Consider the following 12,706-nt stretch of genomic DNA (forward strand, 5'->3'; position numbering starts at 1 on the left):
GCTGTTCATCTGGTGTACAGGTCTTTTAAAGAGAACAGTATGAACTTGTTTAATTATTTGTTTGGAAGAAATGGGCAGAGAAGATTGGCGGAGTGGGGAGCTCTGTGAGGGCTGTTGTGGCAATGCCAGAAAGCCAGAGACATGATTTTAGAGTTGTATGACAAAATATACAATTTTCGCATTGATTGTAGTTTAACGTGGCAATGTATAAACTTAGAGGATCCTTTTTTATTTTCTTCCTACTCTACTTCTTCGGTTGGAGTCTGTAAACAGCGAGAAGACTCCTACTTGAGGCCCAAGTATTTTGTTCCACTGGAAACTGTCGGTTCCACTTCTTCTTTTTTTTTTTTTTTTGGTGCAGTGCAGGATATGTAGATATGCCTGTGTGCGATAGTACGTTGAATAAAAGCTCAGAGGACTCGCATCTCGTTGCCTGATGGCAGCGCCCTTAAGCAACGGATGCAGCAAGACGCGTGTAAAAGTCCGGAAAAGGAGCGAGATACTCAAGCACGGTGGGACGCTGACCTGTTTTGAGTAGACACCCATGCATGCTCTGGCTGCGAGTTTTTCCTCGTCTCTCGGCTCCCCCCGCCCATTCACGGTCATGTAGACGACAGAAAGCAGTGGGCCTTCTTTGACTTGCGAATGACTGCACTCGCCCGCACGGGAGGCAGTCCCGTGAGCGCCATGCCGCTCACCACCGAGCAAACGGCCACGGCTCTTGCGGTGCCCGGACCACGACACATGAAAGCAGGGCAGGGCAGGGCTAGTTTCGGCAGCGGGCGGGGCGGTGCTCTGCCGCCACCGTCGTCCTGGGCACAGGAAGCGGAAAGCGCCGTTGAGCCGCCGAGAAACCCGGAGTTGGGTGGTGGAAGGGACGCGGGCTCGATAGTGTTTTGCATTGCTCGCTCCGTCACTTTGACGGTGCTTTGCGAAATGGAGCGGCGGCGAGCGAGAGGTCAGTTGTCCTCTTCCTTCCTTGTTGCTGCTTTGGGTCTGGAGATCGCAGAGCAATCTCCCTCCCCTGTTGCCGAGAGTGCGGCTTCTCCCGCTCCTTTTTCCAACAGAGGACAGACTCGCCCGGTCCTGCCAGCCGTGCGCCCGTACTCCCTTTCCCGTGAGCTCCGGAACCTGTTCATCTTTTCGCCACGGGTGGCCCTGTTGCTGCGCGGCTTCTTTCGACGTTGCGTGCTTGGCAGGAAGGCAAGCAGGCTGGCGGGCTTGCATCCCCGAGCAAGAGACAGGATGGAAGCGGGCGGGGGGACGACTCTTTGCTCTGCCCCTCCCTTTGCATAGCTGCGGTGAGACGTGTAGTGCGGAGGGCCACGCAGCAGACTGTATGTTAGAGAAACCGAGACCTTATGGGCAAGGAGTTTGTCTTCCACGAAGCTAAAAGCTGCCAGGAGAGGTTGAGTTGAAAAGAGAACTGCTAGGGAAAAGCAGCTTTCTGTGAGCCGCCCCGAGGCTTTGTTGCGATGGGGGCGGCATAGAAATGTTTTAAATAAATAAGTAGGGAAGTAAGTAAGGTGGGCTTTCGCTGGAGCAGCCGATCAGGCTGTTTCTCTCCATCTAGAATCAAATAACCGGCAGCTGGCAGAATGCAAGAGGATCTGGGATGATCATAGTTTTTGAGTTAATGAGGTGCTCCCTACCCAGACAGATTCCATACTTTTGAACTGTTCTGTTGGCTTTTGGTCAAACAAGTTGTTCTATGCTGAATCTTTTTGTTTTTATTTGGGTATTTATTTATTTGGGTATTTTTACCCCGTCCATATTAAGTTGCACGTCTCTGGACAGCTTACAAATCAACATCCAATAAATACATATAAACCAGTAATAATCCACAACTGAGCATAAAACATAGTTAAAACATTTAAACATTGAAATTACGGGAGAATAAATGCAGGCCCAGCATAAGTGGACAGCACAGAGGGACTGTCCACCATTTTGCTTCCTCTCTCTACGGTGATGATGATTTTCTGTAGTATTTTTAAAAAATGAATAGGCTTTATGGCAATTCATTCATAAGTATGGGTTGCTTATAACTCAAATGTTCATAACTTGGGGACTACCTGTATATAATTGCTGACATTTGATGTAATGTGCTGAATCCTTCTAGGTGTTCTTTGCAGGGCAGACACAGTTATGTCCAAAGTGTTCTGCAGATTCATTCACCATAATGGACCCCTTCTGTTCCAAGTATTGAGCAAGACATGAACTTGGAGGTTACTGACATGGTTAAACAGATGTTCAGTGTTGGTTATATTGTAAAATACATCTGGGCAAACTCAAGGCAAGCTTCCAGCTGGTTAGCTGATTAGTTAAATGTTCCTAACACTAGCAATGTGGCAGAGGGAAATGGTGTGATGGGATCTCATCACATAGTTGCACACTGAGTTGGTGAGAAGGGTGCTTGTGTATAGAGAAAATGTGTAAAGAGACGGCTGGCCTGGTTGTATGTAGGAGAGAAGGCTGCCAAAACCCATTCCCCCCAGGTTCTGGCCACATCCACCACTGACTTGGGAAGCTGTATGTGTAGCAGGAATGATTGGAGAAGATTACATGCGTACTGATAGAAGAGAGAGAGAGAGTGAGTGCCAATTCTCTACTTTCAAAAGTTTTGCACAGAACAAGCTCCCAAAGACTAGGCATGTCAATGTGTTACAGCAAACACAGATTTATTGTGGCACAAGCTTTGCTGGATAAGGAAAGTTCTTTTCCAAGGATGAACAACTGAGTGAAGCTGCTGGTTTTCAGTAGAGGGTAATAGTTGCAGTGCAACCAGTCAATACACAATAATTACACAATTGTTAATAATTGGTGATAGTACAATGCTTACTGGTTTGTTAGGGAGCTTCTGTATGTAGAAGAGAAGTGGGAATTAACAAGTAAGGTAACATGGACAATTTTTAGAAGGTATTCATAAGCATCCAATATTAACTGTGTTAGATCCTGGTTTAACAACTTTAGATTAAGTTGTATAAAATACTGAGTACAGCCATGAAAGCTGATAATACAAGTATAGTGCAGTTCTGTGCATGTTTGCATAGAACTTCCAGTGTATTCAGTGGTACAGGGGTACCTTGGCTCACGAACGCCTCAGTTCACGACCAAATTGGGTTGCGAACAAAAAATTCAAAAAAATTGTGACTCAGGTCACGAACTCCACATTGGGTGGCGGTTGTGCTTGGGTGGGGGGGATGACCGAGATCGCGCCTGTCTTTCCCGCATGAGTGCGCCCACAATCGTACCCTCTCCCCCCTGAGTGAGCCCGTAATGGCGCCCATGCAGGGATGACTGATGCGATCGCAGTCTTGCTGGGGGGTGGGGGGAGATGGCCGTGATCTATGTTGTTGTTTGTCACTTTGGTTCACTTTTTTCTGATTTAAAAAATATAAATAGTTACAGAATGGATCAGTCTTACTTACATTGAACCTTATGGGGAAATTTGACTTGGCTCATGACCAACTTGGGTCACGACCAGAGCCCTGGAACGGATTAAGTTCGTGAGCCAAGGTTCTACTGTACTTGGTTTCATGAAAGACTGCATAGAATTGCTGCCTACTTCTGTTAGCTTTTAAGGTGGCATAAGATTTTTTGTTGCTTTAATGAACATCTAACATTTCCTAACCAATTGAATGACACAAAACATTTCTTTTTCTAATCCCATTTCCTCCAATTCATTAGAACTAGAAACAAAATGATGTTTGCTATCTCTGAAAATGGGCATGTTGGGATGATCATATCTCCATTTAATTAGTTGAGATTTGAATGAACCTGTTGTCCACATGCTTGCTCCTCCCTTTGGGGCAAAGTAAGTAAATCAGGAAGCTTCCAGCTAATCACAGATTCCTGTTTTGTACCATGCAGGAAATTGTTTACCCGCTTTAGAACAAGCCAGGATATCAATCCAAGTTCATACTGTTAAGCCTGTACTTGGGAAACGCTGGCTATTTAAGCTCTAGTCGGTGCCAACATGTAAGGCCCAATCTGTTGTTTATGATCCTGACTAGAGTTTAAAAAGCTTCCCAAGTTGAATAATGGGGAATTCTTGTTATTTTAAAACTGGAATTAGATGTTTCTGACCTTCATCTCCAGCACATGCCAGACAAAGAGACAAGAGGAGGGAGAATGCTGGCCCAGCATTCATAGGAGCTCGTGCATGTAATGCTGAACTGTGTGTCTGCATGTCTCATAGTGAAACCAGTATAATGTGCCTTGAAGTATATGTAGGCAGCTGACTGCAGAATGTGATATTGTAGTTTATTGCATGTCTTTCCATTAAGTTTTGTTTTCTTAGTTGGTCCTGTACTGTCTTCTTCTGCGACTGCCTCATGATAATCAGTAGTGTAGGTTGGACATTTAACTAGTCAAAAAGATTTGGTCTGTTAACTAGTCAAATAATGATCAATTGCATTCTAACTTGTTTAGAACAATGAAATACACTTTAATCATCAACAGTTTTGATGCTTGTGCAAAATCCCCAAAATAGCTAACTTCTTATGAAACACTGGCATTCACTTGTAATTAATCATTAGTCATTTTAATATTTAACAGGGTTAGGTAAGTCTTCTACAGGTATGAACACTCACTGAACAGTTCTTAAACTTGGCAGTTTTCCAGGAATGCTAGATTCAGTCCACAGCATATTTAAATAACAGAAATAAAGCCTATCCTTGAACACCCTAAATGATGGGGCCTCAGCCACCTCCCGTGGAAGCCCATTCCATGCCCTCATAGTCCTAACTGTCAGGAAGTACTTCCTGGCATCCAAATTGAACCTGGGTTCCCTGAGTTACACTCCATTGGAGCACGCCTACTCTCCTCTGCAGGGGAGAACAGGTCTCTACCCACCTCTGTGTGACATCCCCTCACATACCTGTATGTCAGCAACAGATCCCCTCGGAGTCTTCTCTTTTCCAGGCTGAAAAGACCCAGCTCCCTCAGTCTCGCCTCATACGGCTTCCTCTGCAAACCGGCCACCAACCTTGTGACCCTTACGCTGTACCGATTCCAACCTGGCTATATCCTTCCTGCAACGTGGAGCCCAGAACTGAACACAATATTCCAATTGCAGACACATCAGTCATATAGAGTGGCAGTAATACCTCTCTTGATCTAGAAGCCACACTTCTGGCTATGCAACCAAGGGTGGCATTCGCCCTGCTAACTCAAAACAACAGAATGAAATTCAGTAGTGACAAATGCCAAGTTCTGCACCTAGGAAAAAGTAACTGAACACATTTTTACAAGATGGGGAATGCTTGGCTCAACAAATGAGAAGGATCTTGGCATAGTTGTAGATCACAAGCTGAACATGAGTCAGCAATGTGATGTGGCTGCAAAAAGGGCAAATGCTGTTTTTGGCTGTATTAATATAAGTATCACTTCCAAATCACATGAAGTACTAGTTCCCCTAGAGTACTGTGTCCAGTTCTGGGTACCACAGTTTTAAAAAGATGCAGAGAAGCTGGGAAGGGTTCAGAGGAAGGCAACAAGGATGACCCAGAAGTGAAAACAAAGCCCTGTGAGGAGAGAGTGAAAGAACTGGCCATGTTTAGTCTTGAGAAGAAAGAGAAGACAGAAATACTTGAAAGGATGTCACATTGAGGAGGGCCTGGATCTCTTCTCAATCATTCCAGAGTGCAGGACACCGAATAATGAGCTCAAGCTCCAAGAAACCAGATTCCAGCTAGGCAATGAGACCAATGACCTAGGAAGGCTGTGGGCTCTCCCACACTAGAGGCATTCAGAAAGCTACTGCACAACCATATGAGAGGGATGGTTAGGGTTCCGCACTAAGTTAGAGTCCTGTACTGAGCAGGGGGTTGGATCTAATGGCCCTCTGGCCCCTTCCAGCGCTACTATCCTATGATTCTATGAAGTTCTACCTGTTTTTGTTTATGTGTGGGTTTTGTTTTTGTTTTTTTAGTATTGATCTTGTAGGATTTTGGCAAGTGTGTCCACTCTAAGTTCCAATAATTTGGCTGCTTCCTTAAGTTGTAGCTGAGCCATTGTACTACTTACAGAGCTGCTTCAGTCGCCTTCTGAACTCTGAAAAGCCCCATTCATATTAAGTACCATTTTTCAGCATTCATTCATTCACTAACTAAATTTGACTTAAGATAAAGTCACCAGTACAGTATTTTAACCAATCAAAATACAAATATAAAAATGTGTGGGTTTGAACATCAAAGCCTACTTTGATGAGGAGGTAGCATATTTAGGTGTGACTTCATTCTGTCTTTTCAGATTCAGTGTCAAACCCCACCCCCCACCCTGAAAAAACATAAGGGTTTAAATGCATGGAAACTTTTGTTGGTGCAGTTTCTCTCATCTCACCCTGCCAAGGTGCTCCTTTCAAAATTCTCTCTTGCACACAACAATTAAAAGGATTAGGAACCTGTTTTCATCTGAGTGCCTTGGATACAGAGTGTCTGAGTATTATCAACAAAGTCAGAAAATGAGTTATCAAAGGGAATGTACCAACAGTTGCATTGAGTAGACCTTCTTATTATTGGTTTTTCTTTTCTTAGGTTTATGCTGAGGATCAAGTGAACTATTCCTGCTTCCTCAGAGGTGAAGGCTAAAATTGTCGTGCTCTTGAATGTTTGGACTTGTGGATTAACAAGAATACCCCAACTTTTCCTCTGGACGTAGTGACTCGCGAAGCACAAAGCGTGTGCCACTCCCTGCTGTTACCTGCCTTTTCTTCTGCCATGGATACAGAGTCAACCTATTCTGGATATTCCCACTATTCAGGTCACTCCAGAAAAACTCAGAGACAAGGGTAGGGACATTTCTTAATTGCAGCTCTAAGCTAGAAGTTGCCCTTTTCAAAATGTCTTTGCTTTCCCCTTCATTTACTTTCCAGCATTGAAAGGTATGTATAATCTCAGTCAAAAAATGCATAAATTTTCAAATTAGAACTGATAAAATGCAGCACCAGCACTGTTAGTACAAAACCCCCACCTACCTCTTATAGTTCAATTTCACATTGTTTCATTCAGCCAGATTTGCACGATTTTTAATTTTAAAAAATTGTCAAGGATCTGCAGTAATCACAGCAGTACATGCTTTGAAAAGGAGTCTGGAAAAAGTGTATGTAGCTGGCATTATCTCCTCTTTCTGGAATTGTTGGAGAAGTGTCTGAAATGTGGAAGGCACTGAGAACTGTCAGTTCAACACCTGAAATCCAGAAAATTACATTGCTAAGGGAGAGATCTTGTAACCTGCTTTTTGGTGCGCCTACCTTTTCCTCCTTTATCAGTGAATGTCTCTTGATAGCTCAGTGCCTGTGTGTAAATGTGTAATTTCACCTTCTCAGTTTCCATCTGTACCACCAACTATACTTTGTTCCCTTAGTCAGTTGAAACTTACAAGGACATCACCCAGGCAAAGCTACATATATCTGAGGGCCCTAATTGCACACTTTCTCACTCCTATTTTTTAAAAAAAATATTAACACACATGTCTACAGCTGAGTTTTGTTTTTTTTTAAGGTAGTGAACGATCACTCCTGCAAGGATGCAGGGGATATCCCTGGCAATAGCACAGGCAAGTGGAGGGGGTTGCTACTCTTGCCAAGAAGCTAGCTAGCCAGTCCACACAACCTGCATGAAACTAATCTCTTTGGTTTGGATCACACACAAGCCATCATGGGTCAGACAGCTTTAGAAGCCATGGGTTTTCAGGATGGCTCATTGCCCTCCCTGCTTCCCTGAAAAGCCACCCCGTGGAGTTTTGCTTTGGATAAAACAACAACTCACAATGGCTAATTATCCATGATAGGTTGCTGTGCTGTGTGAACCCAGTCAGAGAGACACTTTCTCTGGGAGAGGGGATAAAGTGAGATTTCTTCAGGGCTAGTTGCGTATGTCTCATGATGTTGTCTCTTGATATTCTACAGGAAAGTAGCTTAATTTATGCTTATGCAAAATTGGGTGTAGCCATTTTGTAATATTCTGAACTCCTTTCTCTCTCATTTTCTAGCTAGCCAATTACTACTACCTGCAACAACCAGGCTAAGCTAAGAAGAAACTGCTGTTACTCACATAGTTTCAGTGGTTTGGACATGTTTCAGTGAACTCAGATTATTTTGATGATCTTGTGAATACAAAGACTGACTTAACTATTGAAGTTGAAATCCACTATCCCAAATCTGCTTCAATGATCTTGTTCAGGCAAAATCCTAAGCAGTAGTAGGACTACTGCAGTTTAGAGCCCAAAGGAATGTTTGCGCTCCCAAATGTACAGCAGAAAATGTATGGGTTAGAACTCTGCACCTTTGCTTTCTGCCGTCTCAACTCCATTTGTCTCCATCCTCTGAATAACTTTGGTCTGTCTTTTAAACATCATACTAGACTATAGCTAGTGCACACCCACTTCAGGCCACAGTCTTTGATTTTTCTGGCCTCTGTTTGGCAAACTATGGTTTTCCAGTCAAGAAACCAAAGCAAATTGTAGCTGAGCTTCCTCATCATGGTTTGTATGATGTTTGAATTCAATGATTACCTTACAAGTACTTCTCACTACTTTTCTCAGCTGCCTTGTTTTATGTTATTTTTATTTTTTATTTTTTGGATTTATATCCTGCCTTTTTCCTACAAAGGGCTCAAGGTGGTGTACATCTCCTCCTCCATCTTATCCCCACAACAACAACCCTATGAAGTAGGTTGGGCTGAGAGTCTGTGACTGGCCCAAAGTCACCCAGTTGGCTCCATGGCTGAGCGGGGACTAGAACCCAGATCGTCTGAGTCCCAGTCCCATGCTCTTAACCACTACACCACACTGACTCTCTCTTTAATAGCAGTTTTAAAGATGGGCTACATGTGTAAATTTACACAGCAGAGCATTTTTAAAATTCCCTCCTGTTCACTGGTTCTTCACCTTCTGTTTTCTCTTCATCTCTTTTCCTTTTCATATGTAGCTCAACTAGTCAATTTATCATGTTCAACTGAGGTAAGATTTCCAAAGAAAGCCATCATTTGTGGCCACCAGTAATGTGCAGGCTAAATGAAGAATGTAGGTATTACTTTGCTTATAAATCTTTGCATGCATTCCACCCAACTGGAGCCATGTAAATGAATGACTACACCCACTGTTGCATAAGCATAATTTAAACTAATTTCCTGTAGAAATTTGGAGACCTTTCCTGAGTTAGGAAACAAATTGCCCCCCCCCCACTTTTTCATTTCCCTCCCCAAGAACGTATTCCATAAAGATACCAGCAGGTGTACTGAGAACCAGGTGATAGTACAAGATTCCCTTCCACTGAGAGAACTAACAACAATACATTTCACTGTTCACAATGCCAGTCTTGACTGACACTGGTGTCAGCTTTATGTTGTGATTGCCCTACTGCAGTTACTTACCTGACGAACTGCACTGAAGAAATGACACTAAGAGTGGAAAGCTTTGTGGGCACATTTGTTTAGATACCGCTTCTGTGATTTTTCATGTTTGTTTGATTTGATTTGAAAATGGACTTCATCCATCTGAGAACATCTGCAAAGTTTTCAATATTCTTAACTGGCCATTTCCAATCATGTATCAGACTATGCTAATGTGCTGTGAGAGAGGCTGAGAAATTGGCCTTGGAAAATTAAAGTACCATGTTGGATGCACCCACCATTCTGAGAGAGTGGAGACTCGCTGCAGCATTGGCCCTGCCTTCTGCCAGTAAGCGGACACTGACATTCCAAGGGGGCAAGTAATGATATGTTGGGATTCCTGGCCCAGCCCATAGAACATTTGACAGCCTCACCTCTCCCCAAAAGGCACAGTACTTTCCTTTAGCCCTGGCTGATTCCAGAGCAGTAAGCAATAAAAAGAATAAAACGTTATGCTAAAATAGAATATCAATAAAACAGTATGACGTTGCAAGAAGGATGTTTTTGCCATTATTATGAGAGCTTATCAAGGAAAAATATGCCTTCTGGAGCATAAGAGAGCTGTCTTCTGATTTTTAATCCAATGAAATACTGTATCGTGAGCATCTGCTTTTAACAAATAGCCAGTTCTGCTTTTAACCCCACCCACATTCTAGGGATGGCAAGAACTCTGGATTATTTTTCTTCAGAACAGAAAAGGGGCAATTCATTTTTCAAAGGACTGTGGTCTTGAAACCTTGTATCTGTGAGTTGCTCAGAAGCTTTCAAAGCCTGTATATTGAAGTAACTACCAGGATTGTCTGCTCCTAATGGGGTCCATTTGTGGAGGCCAAAAGTTACATAATTGAACAGTGATTCTCAGTAAGTGTCTGGCTAGAAGCACAAAGCACCAAGCCAGTCTTGCATTGGGAGGGTATCACGAAAACAGTGCTGGTTAGCATAAGGGGGCAGGTGTAAGAATTCCATTGCTGTGGAGAAAGGAAAAGCCACACATGCCAAAAAACTCCCTCCTGAACAGGTTCTTCATGCAATCAGCTGCTGCTTTGCTTGCATTGCTGTGGGTTTGTGTATGCAACAAAAGAAGTCAGATTTGTCAGCCAGACTCCAGAATATTTGAAGGCTTCTCCACATTATGTCCTAAGCAGTGCTTGTTGAAGGCAGCAGGTTATGGACTGTGACCGGTGAGGTTGCGAACAGTGGATAAAGTAGGGTCTCAACTGTCATCTCTCTCTGTGGAGGTTCGTCAGAACTGAGACCTCATGTCCCGTTATACTTCCTCAGGAACCCCTTTAAACATCTGCCTGAGGAATTGTGTTGCTGTGTCCTCTCTTGCTTGGAATGTTTTTATTTATTTTATTTGGGATATTTCTAACCCGTCCAATCACTATGCATCTCTGGACGGTTTACAACAGATTCAATAAATACATCAATATAAATATCATATTGAAATGGTGTTGCATTTTGAAAGCCCTGGTTAAACTGAACAAACAGTTGTCACCAGCTGACGGGTTGTTAGGGCTAACATTTGCTGCAGAACAATCAGCTTGTGAAACTGTTTTTTCCTTTTTATGGAAAAGGAGCCGGGATAGGCACAAATCATCTCGGAGTAAAGATGGCGGTCACTCAGAGAAGTCGGTTAGCATTCAAGCACCACCAGCAGAGCTACTGTTGGGAAATGATACTTCTCAGGCAGAGGATGCTCAGGTAAGGACTGACGAAGGTGGGTAGAGCACAGATTGCAGGTACAAGACCTTGCAATGAGTAGCTTGGCAGCTACATGCTTACTATTGTAGAATCGGGGGGGGGGGGGTTTAAATGCTAATTTTGTTTTGAGTGTGTCAACAAGTTCATCATCCTAACTCTTGATATTCTTCCTGCTGTAATTACAATCTTATGCTTCTGTAGCAACAGTTGTCACACTGTTTAAGGCACAATCCTATGCAAATTTAGACAGAAAAAGAGTCTGTTCCAGCCAATTATGCAGACCCAGCACAATGAGATGTGCTCAAGTACTTTTCACTGAGTTATAACTCAGGTTATTCTTGACACAGGATGCCATGCTATAAATGGTAGATACATGAAAAGTACCTTTTGGATGTCATTCAGGTACACTGATTGCTTCTTGCTTTCACAGCAGCTGAGGTCTTTTGACTACATACAAAAATAGCATAGTTTGTTTCCTCCACACTACCTTACTGGCTTTCAGAGTTGATTTTCCTGCAGTGCTTCTCTTCTGCCCTGGTACAATAAACTCCTGTTAAGATTGATATGGATGCTGATCTTATGGTTAGATCTAGTAGCTATTTGATTCCTTTGCCACTCCCACTGAAAGAAATCATATATATTATATAGGCATATATAGCAGAATAGTGCAAGGAGCAAGTGTGTTGGACTTGAAATCCAGTAACTGATGCACAAAGAGCAAAACTTGCTTTTGAAAGATGGTCTGTATATGCCTTCTGCTGTGGGCATCTTGTGAAATGATTTTACAGCTTCACTTTGCCATCTGTGAGATGAAACTAATATTGATGTGTCTTAAAGAGAAAGTACTTCCCAAATTAAAAGGGACTGGAAAACTTAACAGTATGCAAAATGTGCCTTTTATGTGGCGCATATTTTGAAGGGCTTCCAAAAGTCCTCTAAATCTAAAAATGCATTCCATCTATGACTAAAGTGTGTGGGATGAAAGATATGCCAGATAGCTGTGTTTGTGGAATGCAATGACCTGCAATGCCGGTGCAATGCTTGTTTCCTTGCCAGAGGGCAACATGGCCTACCTGTGCAAGAAGTGCAGGCTAATAGCCCTGTTAGAAGAAAAGGTGAGAGTGCTGGAGCAGCAGGTGTGCACTCTCAAGATAATAAAAGAAGATGAAGAGTTTTTAGTCCAGTGGAACTGCAACAGCTAGGAGTAGAACAGAAGCAAGAAGTGCATTAATGAGCTAAGGCAGAAAAAGAAAACTTTGAGGGAATGGAAAATGAGGAAACTCCCTGGAAAAAGGGGACAGGTGCAGAAGAACTAGGAAATACTTGGCGCTAGTGGAAGCAGTGGAATTCTCAGACCACTTTAAGTTACTTGAGGAAGAGATGGATGAACTACATGACTCAATGAGTAACTCTGAAAAAAAGACAAAAGGTCAATCTGGTAAGGAGAAAATATATAGGTTTGCAGCAACAAAAGGAGAAGAGTTGTCAGAGATTCCCTATTGTTGAAAATGGAAAAACAGGTATGTCAGTAAGACCATTGGAACTGTCAGGTGTACTTTCTCTCTGAGGCAAAGATCGATGATGGATCTTGTACCAATGCTCATACAACC

The 12,706-nt window shown here is 42.9% G+C and overlaps 1 protein-coding gene across 5 annotated transcripts in view; it reads left to right on the forward strand.

Annotated features, from left to right (window-relative positions):
• Positions 1–492: 492 nt before the first annotated feature.
• Positions 493–12,706, forward strand: part of VANGL1 (VANGL planar cell polarity protein 1) — a 53,182-nt gene continuing 40,968 nt past the window's right edge. For 2 of the 5 annotated variants that reach the window (XM_044452404.1, XM_044452408.1), the window contains exons 1-2: positions 5,705–6,790; positions 10,970–11,096. In XM_044452404.1, coding sequence (XP_044308339.1) covers positions 6,720–6,790; positions 10,970–11,096 — 198 coding nt within the window. In that variant the 5' untranslated portion in view covers positions 5,705–6,719. Of the gene's footprint in view, positions 513–836; positions 959–1,842; positions 2,591–5,704; positions 6,791–10,969; positions 11,097–12,706 lie in introns of those variants that run through there. The other 3 variants (XM_044452407.1, XM_044452405.1, XM_044452406.1) reach the window with 3 other exon arrangements.

This window comes from Varanus komodoensis, unplaced genomic scaffold, assembly GCF_004798865.1.
Source record: "Varanus komodoensis strain SLA01 unplaced genomic scaffold, ASM479886v1 scaffold72, whole genome shotgun sequence".
Lineage (NCBI taxonomy): Eukaryota > Metazoa > Chordata > Lepidosauria > Squamata > Varanidae > Varanus > Varanus komodoensis.